The sequence below is a fragment of the Eptesicus fuscus genome, chromosome 6 (assembly GCF_027574615.1).
Source record: "Eptesicus fuscus isolate TK198812 chromosome 6, DD_ASM_mEF_20220401, whole genome shotgun sequence".
Classification (NCBI taxonomy): Eukaryota; Metazoa; Chordata; class Mammalia; order Chiroptera; family Vespertilionidae; genus Eptesicus; species Eptesicus fuscus.
This window is the reverse complement of record NC_072478.1, coordinates 65,345,721-65,365,961: the sequence shown is the minus strand read 5'-3', so window position 1 is coordinate 65,365,961 and position 20,241 is coordinate 65,345,721. Positions and strand designations below refer to the sequence as shown.

At 43.0% G+C, this 20,241-nt stretch overlaps 1 protein-coding gene across 2 annotated transcripts in view; it reads right to left on the bottom strand.

Moving 5' to 3' along the window:
- Positions 1-905: 905 nt before the first annotated feature.
- The window catches only part of SCLT1 (sodium channel and clathrin linker 1), a 108,945-nt gene continuing 89,609 nt past the window's right edge, over positions 906-20,241 (bottom strand). Inside the window, exons 19-21 of one of the 2 annotated variants that reach the window (XM_054717731.1) lie at positions 9,265-9,343; positions 6,162-6,257; positions 906-1,392 (exon numbers count right to left, since the gene is read on the bottom strand). In XM_054717731.1, the coding sequence (XP_054573706.1) occupies positions 1,330-1,392; positions 6,162-6,257; positions 9,265-9,343 (238 nt within the window). In that variant the 3' untranslated portion in view covers positions 906-1,329. Of the gene's footprint in view, positions 1,393-3,848; positions 4,212-6,161; positions 6,258-9,264; positions 9,344-20,241 lie in introns of those variants that run through there. The other variant, XM_054717732.1, reaches the window with a different exon arrangement.

Genomic DNA, 20,241 nt, shown 5'->3' with positions numbered 1-20,241 from the left:
AGATATAAGTGCTAACAGATTTCCTTATATATCACATTATGCTCTAATGGTTTTTTCATTCTTTCAAAAAAGGGTGAAAATATTGAATGAAAATGTCCATGATGCCATATTAAAGGGGTGAAAGGGCTTTAAAAAGGAACAAGCAGTAATTACTAGGAACTCTGTTGAGTGCTAAGGTTACAGGGATACCTCTCGGAGCCTGCAGCCTGCTGGGGTGGAGAGGACCTTAAAAGAAAAACTCAGTTAGTGACAAGTCTCGGGAAGCGCTGTGGAGAAACCCTAGAGCACACTCTACGAGCAACACGGCAGCCCTCCCCTAGACTGAGTGGCACCTGAAGAATGTGCACATGTGAGGTGTGAACACAGCCCTGTGTGGGGAGAGGAGGACGTGGTGATGGGAGTAAAAGGCAATGTCAGGGTGAGGGCAGGAGAGGAGGGGTGATGGGGAGTCAGCCCAGCACGCAAGGCCCAGGGCCAGCTCCTCCGCGCCACGGCCCCAACTCTCAGCTCCACCAAAGACCCCACGACATCCTGGTTGTCAGCATCAGTCCTAAACTTCCCACCGCGGGTGAATATCGAGACACCGCAAACTCAAGGCGCTATCTTTTACCTGAACCACCGCAGGTCTCCCAGCTTGCTGTCCAGAGCACACCTATCTGCCCCACTCCCACCAGGAGCAGAGAACAACCGCAAAATCTGCAGTCCCAAGAGCCCACACGGCGCAGCCTCAGAACCAAGTCCATCTGATCGCTGCTGCTCAAACCCTCCCACACCTCCCAAATCCTTACCGTCAGCATTTGATAAATCCTGGAAATCATGTAAGTGAAAAACAGAATCACTACAGTTACATATTAAAATACACGACAGCATCATTTTAGAACACATAATTTATTATATTTACGAGTTCATAATAAAATGGATACTTGGGAACCTTAATAATGAATTAGAAGTAACAATCTGATGTAAAATTCTCAATCTTGGAAACGGAAATCTTAAAATTTTAGCATTTTCTTAAAATTTCTTTCTCATGATTAGCATAGTCTAAAATTATTACGCTCTTCCAAAGGAGGGGGTGGGGGGTTAGACAACAGACACACAGGTGGAGGCAATGAGGTCTTCTCAGCTGCTTTATTCTCCACTGAAGCCCGTGCCGGTTGTTTCCTTTACTCCCAGGAAGCTGCCACTGTCCTGCTTCCCAGTAACCCTCAAACCCAATGGCAAACGCGCATGCCCGGTGGCAGGGCCTTGGCCCTTCTCGGCAGGTTTTCCCATCCAACCTCCTAGTGCAGCAGCTTCCCCCTCTAAGGCTGGGGGTGAACTACGGGCCTTTTAGACATTTTCCAGGTTCATCATGGAGGCTGCTTTTCTTCTCTGCACTGTAACCACACTGAGCTGCAAGTGAAATGAACAATCGGTAAGCAGTCACTTTCCTATGGAAAGTCTTGGGTGAATTTTCCACACAGTGAAATCCGCCACAGCTTACAGTCATTGAACATAACCTTCGTGGAATGGGTCTTGGGAGAGGTCGCCCTCTGTGCTCACTTGTGTTTTACTCCTGAGACACTTAACCTTTTGCACTCGGATGTCGAGTGTGACTCGACACGGTTAGCATCTTTGAATGTATCAATAATTTGAAATATAAAAAAATCCAAATAAATAAGTTTGTATGAAAAGAAACTCCAGTTTTTTATTCTACTGCCGTGCTTTGTAAAATCTGGGGTATTTAAAAAATTAAATACCGAGTAGAATAAAGGAATCGAGAAAAAAGCAAGCGAGTGCAAAGGGATAAGTGCCTGCATCACACTAGACACACAAGCCAAGTACGACATCCCACAGCTCAGTGACATCCTGAGAATTCCAAGACATATTCCACAGATGGAGGAAGAACAGTCAGAGAAAAGGTAATTGGAAAAGTGGCTAACACACTAAGTGTAAGCCAGCACACTGCAGGGCTGGTAATAAAGAGATGATAGGTCCTGGCTGGTTTGACTCAGTGGATAGAGCATCAGCCTGCAGACTGAAGGGTCCCAGGTTCGATTCCGGTCAAGGACACATGCCTGGGTTGCGGGCTTGATCCCCATTAAGGGACGTGCAGCAGGAGCAGCCGATCAATGATTCTCTCTCATCATTGATGTTTCTATCTCTCTTTCCCTCTTCCTTCCTCTCTGAAATCAATAAAGATATATTAAAAAAAAAAGAGAGATGATAGGTTATAGTAAGAAAAGTCTAATAGGAAAATAATCTTTAAGTATTAATTGGAATTGATTAAAATATGGAATATACACATAGTAAAAAAACCTAACAGTGCAAAAAATAAAACGAACAGTACAACGTAGCATAAGGGAAGTCTTCCCATCATTGTGCTATTTCCATAGCCTTCCTTCCAGATACAACCACTGTTTCCAGTTCCTAAGCATCTTTCCTGAAATATTCTAAATGGGGGTAGGTATATGCATATATTTCATCACCCCTTTTTATTTAGAAAATGATAAAGTATGATGCAGACTTTTCATCTTGTTTTTTTTGTTTTTTTGTTTTCCCTGCTACAAGATCTACCTTAAAAATGCTTCCATATTATTTTCTTACTAAAGGCCCAGTGCACGAAATTCATGCAGGGGGGTGGGGACCTCAGCCCAGCCTGCACCCTCTCCAATCCGGGACCCCTTGGGGGATGTCCGACTGACGGTTTAGGCCTGATTGGGATTGGGCCTAAACCGGCAGTCGGACATCCCTCTCACAATCCTGGACTGCTGGCTCCTAATCGCTCACTTGCATGCCTGCCTGGTCACCCCTAACTGCCTCCCCTGCTGGCCTGGTTGCCCCTAACTGTCCCCCCGCTGCCAGCCTGGTTGCCCCAACTGACCCCCCTGCTGGCCTGGTTGCCCCCAACTGCCCCGCCTGCCAGCCTGGTTGCCCCTAACTGACCCCCCTGCTGGCCTGGTCACCCCCAACTGCCCCCCCGCTGCCAGCCTGGTCACCCCAACTGCCCGCCCCCTGCTGGCCTGGTCATCCCCAACTGCCCGCCCCCTGCTGGCCTGGTCATCCCCAACTGCCCCCCTCTGTCGTCCTGGTCGCCCCATGCAGCATGCTTGTTCGGTCGTTTGGTTGTCCCTCACTAACCCCCCTGCTGGTCTGGTCGTGGGCAGCCATCTTGTGAGGGTGTGAGGGTCAATTTGCATATTATATCTTTATTATATAGGATTTTTTATTAATCCTCACCTGAGGATATTTTTCCATCGATTTTCAGAGAGAGTGGAAGGAAAGGGGAGAGGCAGAGAGAGAGAAACAACGATGATGTGAGAGAGACACATTGATTGGTTGCACACACGCCCCAACCAGGACTGGGCATTGAGCCTGCAACCGAGGTACATGCCCTTGACCGATATTGAACCTGGGACCCTTCAGTCCATAGGCCGATGCTCTATCCACTGAGTCAAACCAGCTGGGGCGAAATGGTTTCATATTAGATCTATTTTATTCCTTAACAGCTGCTAACTTTCCCCTGCCTGGATATTCTATAATTTAGCTGGTTTTCTGTTGATGGGCATTTAGATATTTTTAATATTTTAAAAGGATAAGCAACGCTGCAATTAGGAATTTTCATGCTTCTGTGTACAGCTGTGCCCAGGAGCAAGGAACCACCTGCAGAATAAATTCTTAGGAATGCTGAGTCCTAGGTTATGTTCATCTATAGCCTGTGAGAGATCCTGCCTCACAGGGCTCACTGCACCAATAGCCATTGACACCAAAGATGTGTGAACTGCAGCACTTCTTTGCTGACGTAGCCACTCTTTATATGCATTCACGACATTAGCCTCTTGGTCATATACTTGTTGCACATACTTTCCTCAGTCCGGCACTGACTTCATGACTCTCTTTAATGTAGAAATTTGACATCGTCACATTTATTGATGTCTTTCTTAGCTTCTAGGTTTTGTGTTCTTGCAGAGAAAGGCCGCCCCGCCCTGCCTTCTAAGACATGGCAGTCACGGCGCACTGTGACTCGGAACACGTGGCCACAGCACTGGCCGGGAGGCGGGAGACAGGACACCGGGGAGCAGGGTCAGGACCGGCTGAGTCAGGACTGAGGGGCTCTCCCTGGACCCAGCACAGTGCTGGGCCGCACTGGTAAGTACAGACAACGAGGATCTCTCCATTCCATCACTGCGTTAAATATCAGGCCCTTAGCAGGATATCACTTCTATTAGCAGCTTCCATTTTTTGGAGGAAAATGAAAAAATTAATTAGAAAGAATTCAGAGAAGGCAAAGATAAAGGTTAAAAAAACTGAATATATGTCTCATAAACAAAGTTTATAACTTGGACTCACTTAAGGTGGAAAAAATATTAACTCCAGGGGATAAATTCCTTTTTGTGGATGGGGAGAAGGCTGAATGGTTACTTTCCATCTTTAAAGGAGAACAAAATAGGAGAAGGAAAGCTTACGGAAAAAATTGTGATTTACTGAAAAAAACATTAAAAAAAAAAAAAAAAAAAGCTCACAAAGAGAATGGGGGCAACTTTGCCATCCAAGTTTCACAGGAGGCTGCTCAGGTTTAACTCTGTCCGGAGGGAGACGCAGCCAGATGTCACCGGGACGCTACAGCGAAGTTCTGTAACTGCACCTTTTTACTACGGGACTCGAGGTAGGTGATTTTAAGTAGGCATTTTCTTTACCACATTCCTTAAAAAAGGCAAACTCCAAGCTTTAAGGATTGTGGTGTAAGAAATTTAATTTCTTATATATCTATCTACTTACCATTTAATGACTAAGTGCTCTGTATGTGTGAATTCCCTTCATCTTTCAATAACTCTAATGGAGGCGTTATTATCCTACGCTGAGTAAGAAGAGCGTGAGGCAGAGAGAGATGGAAGCGGCCCTAAGTCACATGGCTACCGAGGGACAGCAGACTATTTGTCGACACCAAACACACGCTCCGGACACTGCCCAGCACACCCTCACTCCTACTACCGTATAATCCACATGAATAGAGGAATTCTTGAGTAACTAAGTAATCTGTTACTTCATTATTCCATAAGTAATTAAACACATTTCATAAAGCTATAATTACTTTCAAGAGGGAGGAGACAGAAGAAGGGCAAATTATGGCTGGATTTCATTTAAGTGTCGCCTCATGGTCATACCAGAAGTAGACTTAAAAAGAAAATCTGTAAATATCACAAACATAAACTGAATTCAGTATTCAGAGTTGCTTTACTATGTATAAAATGGTATAATATCTAAGAGTAATATTAATTTTAATTAAAATAGTAGACTTATAGCCAAATATAACTAGTAATGTATTAACTTGGTTTGTTTTTGTCTGCTTGCCTGCCTACCCATACCTATCTATTGGTCTGTCTGTCCATCTATCTGCCTATCTATCTATCTATCTATCTGAACTGTTTCCAGCCTATCTTTATATTCACTAAACTGATCTCATTTTGTTCCCAATAGGAGGGACTATTGCTCCTATTGCAGAACAAATGGCCCATTTCCTAATGATGTGTGTGCACTATGGATAATTACCCCCATATCAATATTTCATGGATGCATTTTCAAACTCTATTTCCCACTGGACTTTATATCATATTTTAGATTTATAGTCGTATACAAATGTGCATTAAATGAAGTTAACCTATACACAAAGTAATTTTTTTCCATTAAAAAACTACAATAAAAACCAAGTCAGTGCAATTGAAACAATGCATTCAAAGCAATGCTACCCACTTCTGAATCTGTCAGAAAACACCTGCCAGTTCACACGCACAGCCTCTGGGGCAGGACGTCGCTCGGACTTCCTGGGACAGAGCGGTTCACAGTCATGCTGTCTGATGTGACAAATGGTCATTGAGCACCTGGAATCTGCTAGTCTGACTGCAGATTTATTTTAGTTTATTTACTTTTAATTAATTGGAGCAGCTGCTGGTGGCTAGTGTCTGTGAGTGGACAGAGTGGTTCCAGAGGTGGGAGTCTACTGCAGAGACGGATGTTTATTTCTGTCTTTAAAGTTTACTTTCAACCCCAAATAATAGAGACTAATTTCAAATAGTTTAATCAGGTAAAAATAACCCTCCTAGTTTTCCGGGGACTTCTGAGGAGCCTTTCTTAGCGTGACCCACCCGGACAGTTCCCGTCAGAGACGGCGAGGAGCCCCCTACCTGCTGAGAAGCGGACGCGGCTCTCTGCTCCGCCTGACTGAGCCGCCTCTGGAGTCTGTTGGCTTTTTCTTGATGCTCGAGAATTAACTTTTCACTCTGTGAAGAGGAAATGTAAAACAAATGGGTTAGAGATCTATGCGTGACATGGAGGCGTTTGTGGAATAATCAATGGGAAATCTGGACATCATCTGACCACTAAAAAATGCAAAGAGAGTGTCTCAAAATGTACATTTTTCAAGTTATGAAATTCAAAGCTGGTTGTACATCCTCACTAAACCTTTTTACCCCTCCATGCCAACAAAAAAGTGGATTAAGTGCAAAGCAAAGAGAATCAGAAGTTGAGAACAGGATTTTCAATTTTTGACCTGTTAACCTTGAGATGCTAGCTCAGTGCTTCCAATGTGGAGAGCATGAAAACACAGACTGCCGGGCCTCCCACCTGGACCTGCTCCCAACCTGAGAATCCTTGTGTCTACCATGTTCCCAGCGGGCGTTGGCACTGCCTGCTGGTGTCCTCAGAGCCACTGTGCTAGGACCAACTTCTAGGGAAACTGGGACATTGTCATTATTAACATTCAAGAAATGAAAAATATTCATTCTAGAAATCCTGGTTTTAACAGTGTTAGATGTGCCTTAAATGATTTATATGCTAAAGGTGTTCTTTAAAAGGTGACGAAGTCTGTTTTTACATGTTCCCCAAACAGCTGTATACTCCACAAGGTATTAGGGTCAACAGAGTTATTAAGACACTAGAGGCCCGGTGCATGAAATTTGTGCCCTTGGGGGGTGGGAGGGGTGGGTGTCCCTCTGCCTGGCCTGCGCCTTCTCACAGTCTGGGAGCCCCGCGATCGATCGCCCCAAAGAGGTAGGCCCTGCCCACCCACCACAGCCCACCAGTCAGTGGCCTGGGCCTCCCTCTGCAGGGCAATCATGGGGCGATGGCCGGGCACCCGCCTTGGCTGGCCTGGTGCCAGTGAGTGTCATAGCATGGTCATCTGAAAGGTCGTTCTGCTGTTTGGTCATTCGGTTGATTTGCATATTATGCTTTTATTATTATAGATTGTTATGGGTTGAATTATGCCCCTAAATATATATTGAAGTCCTAACCCCCCATACCTATAAATGTCTTCATTTGGAAATAGGGTTTTTGCTAATGATTATGTTAGAATGATATTACCAGGCTAGGCCTTAATCCAGTGATGGCGAACCTATGACACGCGTGTCAGCACTGACACGCGTAGCCATTTCTGACACTCGGCCGCTGAGGCGGCCGCATGCCGAGGATGAAACATTTGCTGCTCCTGAAGATGAAACATTTGCGACTAGAGTCTTGGAGTTAGTTTTTTCCTCAAAGTGACACACTACCCGAGTTATGCTCAGTTTTTTGGCGAAGTTTGACACACCAAGCTCAAAAGGTTGCCCATCACTGCTTACCCAAATATGACTGGTGTCTTTATAAAAAGGGGGAATTTGGTCAGACAGACATGTGCAAAGGGAAGACCATAGGAAGACTCAGGGAGAACACCATCTATGAGTGGAGGAACGCCTGAGGCTGCTGGAAGCTAGAGACAGGCATGGACCGATCGATCCTCCTCTGAGCCCAAGAGGAACCAACCCTGCCGACCTCCTGACCAGGACCTTTGCCCTCCAGAGCCGAGACCGCACTTCACAGTGGTAACCTGGTAGCGCAGCCTTAGGAAACTCGCAGCATCACGAACATAAATCTGACACTGCACGCCGCCATGCACATGGCTCCAAGAAGCTGTGAGTTAAAAAACGCACCAGTCCTCCCATACTTACTCTCCTGAACAAAATGTTTTTGTACAACTGGTATTGTTATTCAGTTTTTCTGGCACTTGTGGGAATTGAGAGAGTAACCAGCCTAATCAGGAATAGAAAGAAAAACACGCTTTCTATGAAGAACAATATAGTTCCCATGTCTTAACACACAAGTGATTACAGGGCCTGTCATGCCTAGTAACATAAAATATTGAAATAACAGTATCCTGTTAAAATGAGCTTATTATATTTCTCAGTGTGCCCAAAAGCAAAATTAAATTTTATGATGAGAACTATACTGGCTATTCCAATTTACAAAATTGTTTAAATACGCAGTCTTAAATTTAAGAGGCACATTTTAAAACTAGAGCGAACTCGGGGAAAAAATGCCATCATCTATAATAATCATTTTCATAGTCACTATCAGACTGCACATAACGTACATATTTTTCTATGCTGTCATAATAATGGTTAAGGCACAGTCCAGATTACATAAATCATAATATATAGGTAATTGTTCTTTTTCAACGGTTCATTGTGGTTGCTTCTGATCTTCCGATATTATTAACATTACTGTGTTGAATATCTTCCTTTAAATTTTTTCCCATTTTAAATGACCCTCCTTAGACCAGATTCCTGGAAGTGGGAGCTATACCAAAGAGTACTTTAATGGCTAGGGTGGAATTGTTTTCTAAATGGTTCATATCAATTTACAATGCTACAAAACTTAAGAGTAATGATTTCACTCTGGCAGCTATAGCGGGCCACAAAGAGATGGTGGGCCAGACAGCCTGTTAAAGAAATTCCAGCAAATACATTTGAAGTTGGAACATCAAAAGGAGAACTAAAGTTCTAGAATACCCTAATCATAATCTAGAAATTGCTTCCTTTTTTAACACTTCAAGGAAAAAAACCTGAACTCTTGCTCTAGTTAGCTCTCAAGTCATCGACAGGAGTATTTTAATATATTCCAGGAGGCCAAAGTATTTTCTATGCCTCTCTTGTGATGGATGAAAAGTAAACAAAAGGAACAGGTTAAAAAATAATCTCAGACACGCACAGACCTCCGAGGGTCCTAGCAGTCTCTGAGACGGGACCAGCCCCGCATCTGTCATGTGCACATGATGGATCCCTGACTCTCAGGCTTTTAGTCACATGGTACCACCTGAGGACTTTGGGGTTATGGATGATTTCTACAAGAAATACGCACATCTGTATGGTCATTTCCAAGTAGAGAATTAATTTGGACTTGGCTCCGGTAAAATTCTCTAACATGTATATCAGGCTGCAGCAGAAGGACCTCCCGGGGGAGTCATTATCTTACCTCAGCTACCTTTTCATTTGCCATTTCCAGCTGAGAAAGCAGCTCTTGGGTATGAAGTTTCTGCCGACTCAGCTCACTCCTATTAATGAAGGGAAGGAGGGAGGAAGTAGGGAGGGAGAGAAGGAGGAAGGGAGGGAGGAGAGAGAGGGAGAGAGAAGGAGAGAGAGAGAGGGAGAGATTGTTTTTAAAAAATGAACAAATAGAATCCTTATTAGTGAGATACATGTTCATGTTTCTGTGTGTAAAATAATGTTTCTTATTAATACACCATATCTAAAGGACTCATTCATTTCTTTATAAAATGCACATATATTCTGGAGATTGGTTGTACAGTAATGTGAATACACTTAACACTATTGAATTGTACACTTAAAAATGGTTAAGCAGATAAATTTAATATTTTATCACAATTTTAAAATGGTTAACACAATACATTTTATGTTATACTTCGCCACAGGACCCCTCTACCCCACATATGTACATGTATATATACTAGTATATTAACAGTACCAAAGTGTCTTAATATCTTGAGTATTATTTGGCATTAAATGAAAGCACATTCATATTAAATAGATACAGTATTCATTACTATAACTACTCATAAACTACTGTGATATACAGTGCTTCTTAGAGGAGCTCAACTCTGGGAAAACGGACGTAATGTTAACCACTCCACCATCATTTCAGGTTGGTACATTCAGGACTGGTGTTTGGGCTGCATATGTGCTATATTTTATACATTCATATCGCTTATGTTTTATTAGCTGGAATTTTCTTATGCACAAACCTTTTTTTTCCTATTCAACATATATGCATTATATTGTTTTTGGCCAAAAATAATTTGAAGAGTCCCAGGTTAGAAGTAGATACAATGTAGTCTTAAAAATAACTTAAAAAAAGGTCAACTCAATGTCTTGCGTACTAAAATAATTATTCAGGATTCATTTTTCATCCTTTGACCTTCATTGTTCTTTAAAAAAATCAACAGATTAACACTTCCAAAATAACTTCAGCTTTGATTTTTTCCAAAGGAGCTACACAAACAGCTTAAAAACTTGGTCTCTCAGGTGTCCTATAACTAAGTGAATAGTTATTAAAATCAGAAAGCAATCTGGTATAAATACATAGGAGAGAGAAAATAAAAATGTCTACAAATCAATTCCACAAGTAGTTACTGAACATTCTTCGGGCAAAGTGCAAGGTACATGGTAGTAAACACAGACTAAGAGGGACACAGCTCATTCTAACTCACATAGCTTAAAATTCCCCACATAACAAAACAAAAAAGCAAAATGACTGAAGTGGCAAGTCTTCTAGGTTAAATGCAATTAAAGGTAAATGTTTTACATTAGTGCTGATGAGAAATAACCTTTGAGTACTACTGAGATGAAGATGAAACAATGATCATATTTATAAAGTCGGCCAACATCCAGCTTATAGAAAACACCTACTGCATAATTTGATGTCTAAATTATTATTCACTTATATACCCATGACAATTTACCTGAACGACAGTAATAATTTCTAATAAATACTATTAGTAATAATTTCCCAAAAAATTAAAAATCACTAAAATACACATTATTAAGCCTAAGTTACTTTAAAAAATATATATTTTGATTGATCTCAGAGAGGATGGAAGAGGGAGAGAGAGATAGAAACATCAATGATGAGAATCATTGATTAGCTGCCTCCTGCACGCCCCCTACTGGGTATCAAGTCTGCAACTCGGGCATGTGCCTTTGACCCGAATTGAACCCAGGACCCTTCAGTCCACAGGCTGATGCTCTCTATCCACTGAGCCAAACCGGCTAGGACAAGCCTACGTTACTTTTTAATCTGTGTAAATACTATTCTCTTGTGTGTCAAGCTCTGTCACCCCTGGATGGTGAGCAACTGGATCATTCCTTGTGGTCCCCCTTAAGGTCTGGTTCTCAGCAGAGCTGGGCAAGTAATAGTGCAGATGATGATGATGATGGTGTTAACAGCAAACACTTCCACGTGCTTCCAATGTGCCAGACACTATCCTAGGTGCTTTATTTAAATAAACTAATTCGGTTTTTATGATAACACTATGGGACCCCATTCTCACATATGAGAAAATTTAAAGACAGAGACATCCTACCTAATAAAAGAGTAATATGCAAATTAACCACCACTCTGCTACATGCACAAGCCACGCCCACCAGCCACGCCCACCAGCCAATCAGAGTGAGTATGCAAATAAACCCAACCAAGATGGCTACAGCCACAGAGAGCAGGAGGGAGGCTTGGGTTTCCCAGGCAACAGATGAAGCCAAGCTTTCCGCCTGCCCTTCCCGGCCTAAGCCTCCACTCAAGGCTACAAAGTTTCAATTATAGAAGGTAAACAAATCCAAACAGAAATGGTGGCAGCCACGGAGCTGGAAAGAGCAGGAGGCTAGGGTTGCCCCCCGCTTTCCGCACATCCTGGCCGGCCCAGGCCTCCGCTTAAGGCTACAAAAGTTTCAATTATAGAAGATATACACAAACCCCAACAGAAACGGCTGCCGGCCACGGAACGAGCAGGAGGCTTGGCTCCACTCCAGGCTACAAAGTTTCAATTGTAGAAGGTAAATAAATTCCAGATACCAGGGCCACCACTTGTGGCTGGCCTGCAAACCACCACAGGCCCCTTGCTCAGGCTGCCCCACACCCCAAGGGAACCCCCACCCTGATCTGGGACACCCTTCAGGGCAAACCAGCTGGCCCCTACCTGTGCACCAGGCCTCTATCCTATCTAATAAAAGAGTAATATGCAGATTGACCATCACTCCAACTCACAATATGGATGCCCCCATGTGGTCAAAGATCCTGCCCCCATGTGGACACAAGATGGCCACCACAAGATGGCCAGCAGGGGAGGGCAGTTGGAGGCACCAGGCCTGCAAGGGAGGGCAGTTGGAGGCGATCAAGCCTGCAGGGGAGGGCAGTTATGGGTGACCAGGCCGGCAGAGGAGGGAAGTTGGGGGCAAACAGGCTGGCAGGGGAGCAGTTAGACATCAATCAGGCTGGCATTGGAGTGGTTAGGGGGTGATCAGGCTGGCAGGCAGAAGCGGTTAGGGGAAATCAGGAAGGCAAGCAGGCGAGCAGTTGGGAGCCAGCAGTCTGGATTGTGAGAGGGATGTCCGACTGCCCGTTTAGGCCCGATCCCACTAGGATCGGGCCTAAACGGGCAGTCGGACATCCCTTGAGGGGTCCCAGATTGGAGAGGGTGTAGGCTGGGCTGAGGGACACACCCCCCCCCCCGCCCACGTGCATGAATTTAGTGTACCGGGCCTCTAGTATAAAAATAACGTGAAGTAGTTGTCTAGAGTCACACAGCTAGTCAGTGTAGAGTAAGGATTGAAAACAGGGCCTTTGCTTCCAGTGTATGCTCTGAGCCCTCCCCTGGATGGCAGGCAATTGCTAAATGAGTAAGTGAAGGACTATGAATTTGTGTGCGTATCAGGCATTCTAGATTATAAAAAGTAACACATTTACTGAAAACCGAACAAGTTTATCTTTATTTCTGATGTATTTCCCAAAGGTTCAGCCTTACATTTAAACTTGATGCCCAACATCAAACTTCTTACACTGCCTCCAAAACCTACTTCTCATCCTGCCACTCAGATTTCATCCCGCCCACACATCTGCCCTGGTGGCTTAGGTTAAAAGTGTAGTCTCACTTGCTCTGCCACGCAGGGTCTAGATTGCCCCTAAATAGACCCTTCCTTTGCAATGACTCTCAGATCTGTTCTTCCCTTCTACTCAGTGTTACCATCACAACTCAAGTTCTGAATTTTTATACTGATGGGCATAGCCAGCGGCTCAGGCGTCTGTGAGGCACCCATCACCGCACACACACAAGTGCTCAGTGAACATAGCAGCCTCCCCTTGCTAATGCGCCAGCATGCTCTCTTCCTGAGATACCACTTTAATACCTTGCTTCCCTGAATGATAACTTCTGGGCATTCTGCTACTGCACAAAACAGTCCAAGACTGGCATTCAAAATCCCCCTGAATCTTCCTGACCTTATCTCTGATAGGAGTCTTCCTTGTTATTTAGGCTCTCACTGTCCTGCAAACAAACCACATGTATCCCATTAAGCTTGCATTATGTCATTTTCTGAATCCTTGTGTTTAGATTTGCCATTAAAATCCTGCTCTTTCTTTAACCCTTTGCACTCGCTTGCTTTTTTCTCGATTCCTTTATTCTACTCGGGATTTAATTTTTTAAATACCCCAGATTTTACAAAGCGCGGCAGTAGAATAAAAAACTGGAGTTTCTTTTCATACAAACTTATTTATTTGGATTTTTTTATATTTCAAATTATTGATACATTCAATACAATTCGACATACGAGCTGCTACCGATGCTAACCGTGTTGAGTCACACTCGATATCCGAGTGCAAAAGGTTAAGATTCCACTCTGCCTCAATTCTTTCTATGCCTCCTTCCGAATTCATTTTAATTTCATCAAAGCTTTATGCTTATTTTATGTATAGACATTTAGCAATTCTGTATTGTAATGCTGATTAGTGGTTTACACACACACACACACACACACACACACACACACACATACACAAGAATAATGAAAAACTTTTAAAATGGGGATTGCTTTGCCTTGGCTGGGTAGGTCAGTTGGCTGAAGTGTAGTCCCGATATGCCAAGGTTGTGGGTTTGATCCCCAGTCAAGGCACATGTAAAAATCAACCAATGAAAAACAAAAGAATCAACCAATGAATGCCTGAATAAGTGGACATCAATGTTTCTCTCCCCATCTTCTTCTCTTTAAAAATGAAATAAAATTTTTAAAAATGAGGATTGTTTTTAGTTTCCACAGTATCTACCAAAGTTGCTTTACACATAGGAATTCAGTAAATATTTGCTGATTTATGGCTAACTTTTTGTAGAAAACCTAACAGTTAGAAAGTTTTATTCCTTATTTGCTCAGCAAATATTTACTGAGGAATCTACCACAAAACATATTTTAGATAAAGATCATTTTTATTTATTTAGATTTGTATATATTCCACTTGTTTCTACAAAGGATTTGAAGTGGCTAAAAAAAGTTTTGTTTTTTTTTCCCAGTTAAGCATTTCCTTCCATCTCGTTTCTGAATGAAATTTGGGGCGGTGTGAAAGGGTGAAGAGAAGAGAACAGTGGTTTCACCAGCTCTGTCCCCTGAGACCTTCCCAGAGCCTGCCTGTCAGTACTTTGCAGCTGCTTATTTCTCTGCTGGGATGTTTAACTGCAGGGTAAAGGAAAAACCCAGGGGATGATCCGACTCTATTATCTGTGAGAAATTTTCTCTTCATTAGAGAACATCATTGAGAGCTCCCAATATCATTAGTGATTTGGAAAAAACATTAAACAAGACTTTCCAGAAAGTTTCACAGTGGTATTATAGTGGAAACACTTGCCAAATAAAGCTACATAATCTCTCCCCTGGAAATCTTTAAGCACAGAAGCATCCTTTCCTATCAGGCGTGAATGAGGTACTGCCTGCCAGAAGGATAGCAACAGATGACATTTCCAGTTTCTGTGTGACATCGTGGTACTTAAAGAGTACTTTACACTAATTAAAGAACTTAAATGAAACAGTACCCAATTTCTCCCTAATTTCTGGCATATTATATATTATAGGTTTAAGGTAAAATTGTCTTCTACCAAGTTAATGTAAGTATATAAGAATGAGGAATTCCTTATAATATCACTTGGCCCTCTGAGTCCTAAATATTTTTAGTTTACTTACATAATTTATGTGTATGTAATAAAATATCCTAGTTATGCTTACAAATATAATTTAGAAATACAGTTGTAAAATATAATTGATTTATTACCTTCTGTGTAAGTAAAATTTAAAAACACACACATACAAAATAACTTACATTGCCCAGCTAGTGTGGCTCAGTAGTTGAGCATCAACCCATGAACCAGAACATCATGGTTTGATTCCTGGTCAAGGCACATGCCCAGGTTGTTTATCCTAATATATAAAAAGCCAGGGACTGTCACGACCTAAACGATCAGATGGATGACCAAACAGCAGGCTACGTGGGGCGACCAGGCTGGCAGGGAGGTTAGTGAGGGACGACCAAATGACTGAACAGCAGGCTGCGTAGGGTGACCAGGCTGGCAGGGGGTCAGTTGGGGGTGACCAGGCCCGTGGGGGGGGGCAGTTAGGGGCAATCAGGCCGGCAGGCAGAGACGGTTAAGGGTGATCAGGCTGGCAGGGGTGGCAGTTTGCGGTGACCAGGCTGGCGGGGGGGGGGGGGCCCGTTAGGGGCGACCAGGCTGGCGGGGGGGGGGGCAGTTAGGTGTAACCAGGCCAGCAGGCAGAGATAGTTAGGGGTGATCAGGCTGGCAGGGGGGCAGTTAGGGGCGATCAGGCAGGCAGGCAGGTGAGCAGTTAGGAGCCAGCGGTCCCAGATTGTGAGAGGCATGTCTGACTGCCGCCAGTCAGACATCCTCCAAGGGGTCCTGGACAGGAAAGGGTGCAGGCTGGGCTGAGGAGACCGCCCCCCCGCATGCATGAATTTTGTGCACCCGGCCTCTAGTCCTATATAATAAAACCCTAATATGCAAATCGACCGAAAGGTGGAACGACTGGTTGCTATGATGCACACTGACCACCAGGGGGCAGATGCTCAATGCAGGAGCTGCCTCCTGGTGGTCAGTGTGCTCCCACAGGGGGAGCACCACTTAGCCAGAAGCCGGGCTCATGGCTGGCGAGTGCAGCAGCGGTGGCGGAAGCCTCCCCCGCCTCTGCTGCAGGCGGGTGGTAAGGAGTGAGGGGTCCCAGAATGCGAGAGCCCCGGACTGTGAGAGGGATGTCTGACTGCTGGCTTAGGCCCGATCCCCGGAGGGCCTAAGCCGGCAGGCGGACATACCCCAAGGTGTCAGGCCGGGCTGAGGGACATCCCCTCCCAGTGCACACATTTTGTGCATCGGGCCTCTAGTTTTATATATAGACATTTAGCAATTCTGTATTGTAATGCTGATTAGTGGTTTATATAAGTATATAGGTACACACACACACACACACACACACACACACACACACTTAAAAAGATTTACTTAAATTAGCCTACAAGATTCTCATGATCTGATCCCTGCCTCATCCCTCAACCCAATGGCCTTCTTTCTCCTCACTCACTACACTGTAATTGCATGGGTCTACCCCCTTCTAACATGGCACCTTTGTACTCGCTACCCTTCCATCTGCCTGGAATATTTTCCTGGCGTTTTTGTATAATTGATTTCTTTTATCATTCAGACCTCAGTTTAAATGTCAAATTTTCTGATGACTTTTTAAAACACAGTCCAGCTCCTTCAGCGCCCACCCTGTCCCAGTTACGGTCTCACATCACCCCATTTGTTACTTTATACCATTGGAGACATCTACACTTGTCTTGTTTATTTGTTGGTTTGCCTTCTCGTCCGTCTCTCTCCATTAGAACTGAAGCTCCAAAAGGAAGCTATACTCCCAGGCATAGCACAGTGCCTGGCACATGTAAGGTGGTTTTGAGCCTGAGCAGATTTTAGTCAATTCCACATAATCAGTCACCATTTATAACATTTCTAATATCCTATGACTTGTTTTTTCAAAGTTTTCACTACCTACAGTACTTGCTGTCATTGCAGAACTAACTAGATAATTCAGTGATTACATTTTCACAGCAGCCATCAAGTGGTGTAATAAATTTGGGAGACTACTGCTAGGAAAACCAATGCAATTTAGAGCTTTATTTATAAATATCACTCATAGGAAGCTTATTTTAAGAAGCTATGTGAAGAATGGACTCAAAGTGTACAAAGTGTGGGTGAATTTCCTCACATCTTATTTTAAGTGTGGACCTAAGGATGTGATTGGGGAGACTGTAAAGTCCATTCATTTCATTAAATACTGAATTGAGTGCCTGCTGCATGCTACACACGATGCTGGTGCTTGTGAGCTGAGGGAGGGGGCCTGCAGAGGAGATGCAGTCACTGCCACAGTGAGACGAAGGGATACCAGAAATACTGAGAAGCTACTAGGTTTATAACAAGTAAATGCAATAAAAGTCCTGTGGAGGATGAGGGGATTAGCACGTCTCTCCAGAGGAGCAGGCTTTTAAGCTGATATATGAAAGATGAACAGACATTAGGTGGACAGAGGCAGGGTGAGAAAAGGAAAGACGTTATAATGAGATCCACATGTGAAGGCCAGGAAATGAGAAAGGATCATCAAGGTAGAAAGCTGGGAGATGTGCAGTATGGATACGCCATACAGACTTACTGGAAGTCAGTTGTAGCGGGGAGAGAAGCTGAAACACAAGGAAACACAGATTGCAAAGGATCTTCTATGTCTTGATAGGAAATGGAGATTTTATCAGCGACATGATAGGGAAGAGCTGAAGTATTTTAAGAAGAGGTGACAAGATTAGATTTGCGTATCAGGAGACTTTGCTGATTACAGCAGGAAAAATTGTAAGGATCTACGACAACAGTAAATTAGGGGGCTATCGCAGCAATCTAGGTGAGCAATGCTGACACCTGAACTTGGAGAGGGCAATGGACAGATTCAGGAGATATTTTGATGGGGGAGGAGGAGGGTAGAATTACCAGTACTTGATTTACGGTTATGAAGAGAAGGGTTCAGGATGATTTTGCTTGAGTGACTGGGTAGATAGCACCACTCATGGAAAAGGAAATGCAGGATGAAGGACAAATATGGGCCAGTGTGGAGGAATCGGTTCAGATTTGAATGCATCAAATTTGAGGTGCTATGGAAATGTTCAGTAGAAAGTTGGAAATATAGATTATTTCAAAAGGGCAGAGTTAGAAGCTGTTCTGTAATAAAAATTAGTCTTTTTCTTCTTCTCTATCATAGAAATGGGTGTCCTAACCTATGCTGAGAGAATTTTTACTCTAAACTCACTTCGATTCCCCATATCGCGGGCACATGTAATAACTGACGAGTTATGGTTACAAGGTTAAGAGCAAAGTGTTCCCTGCAATGCATTCATCTCTTTGAAAACATGGCAAATACTTTTTATAAAAGAAGAGAAGTTATGGCTCCTTAAGGCATGGAATAAGCGTTTGAAATTTGGGCCAATATCTTAGGCTTTATAATTAATTACTATAATTGCTCAGATCATTATCACTGAGGCACAGCTTAAGATAAGAATGGGCCATGCACATTTTGGTTGATACAGAATAAGGGGAAATTTCCTAATGCATGAAATCCTTTAGTGGTGTCTGAAGAGTAAATCACACAAGACTCTGTTCTTATTAGACAAGAGAATTACAAACAAAGGTGTGCTATTCGTCTCAGGGAAATGATGGATCTGCCAGCTGCAGTGAGTGCTTTCTTCGAAACTCTCTCCTATGACAAATTAACATAGCATATGCCAGATGTTTTTTTTTTTCCTGTTGAATTATACTATAATATGCTTCAGTTACTTTTAGCAATTATACATTTTGTAATCTGCCAGTACCTGCAGCTGCCTCTCATCCTGTTAATTAAAAAAAAAAAAAACAACTTAAAAAAAGCAGTATGGCAGCCAAACATTACAGATATATAGCCAAGAATAATATTTTAGAGATTAAAGAGAATTTCTTGGGCTCAGATGCTGTGTAATTGCATACACACACACGCGCACGCACACACACAGTTTTGGAGATGAAAATATTACATATTGTATATTCATTCATTCATTCATTCATTCATTTATTCAATACAATTATATTAAACACCTATATGCCTAGCAAGATTTTTGCTCAGAGTCTTGTAGAAGAGATGAATGTAAATGATAGTTATACTACAATTCAGTAAGTGCCATAAAGAAGAATGAGCAGAGTGGTATGGGACTGTAGGGAAAGGAAAGACTCAATTTGTCAGAGGAATTAAGAATGCCTTACAGAAAAAATAAAGATATTTGAGATGGTTCTGGAAGGAAGAAAATGTTTTCAGATTGGGAGTTGGGAAAAAATATCCCTAGAAAGAAATAGCACGTACATACCCCTAGAATCCTCCTTGATTCCTCTCTTTTCCTTCATATGCCATGTTAAATCCATCAACTCCTTTCATTACATCTTAAAAAAAAAAACAACAAAAAAGACTCCCATCTTTCTCTTTCTTCTTAGTCTGAGTCACGATCATCTCTTAACAAGATTCTTATAATAGCCTTCTAAGTCCTTTCCCAGCTTTCTTACCTACTTCTATTTTCCATTCAGAAGCCAATGGTCTTAAAAAAAAATCTGATCAGGTGACTTCTTTTAAAACTGTCCACTGGCCTTCATTCACACTTAAAAATCTTTACCTGGCTAATAAAACAGCCAAGATCAAGTCCCAGACTGGAGCAGAAGCAATCACCAAAAATTCTGTGTGCTCCCTACGCGTTTCCTAGACTCTTATGCAGTTAGATTAATTTGGCCAATGAAGGTAAAAGGAAGTGATGTGTATCACTCAGAGCCGACTTAGTTACGAGCAGCGTTCTTCCTCCCCACCTCACCACCTCCCCCCGAACCTCCCTAGTCCAGTGATTTCAGAAAACCACACCTTCAAGGCCGTGGAACCTCTACCACCAGAGCCTTACTGCCAAATTGTCTTAGACAGGTAATATAAGCAAGAAATAAACCTTGTGTGTTCAGCCCTGGGGTTTCAGAGTCTGGTTGCCCAAATCTGCCCCTTGTGCCTTCACTTTGTGTAGTTTCTTATACTTCAAACATACCAAGTGTCTTCCTGCCTCTTCACAGTGACTGCTCTCTCCACTCGAAATGCTCTTTCTCCTGATGCTTTAAATGACAGGATCCTTTTTGTCACTAGATCTCACATTAATTCCCTCACAGGGTCTTCCTTGTCTACCAGTCTCAAGTGCCCACCCATCCATTTATGATCACATTGGTTTATTTTAATTTTCTGTATAGTACTTTTTATCTGACTTTAAACATATTTATTTGACAGTTTCCACTGCCCATCACTCAAT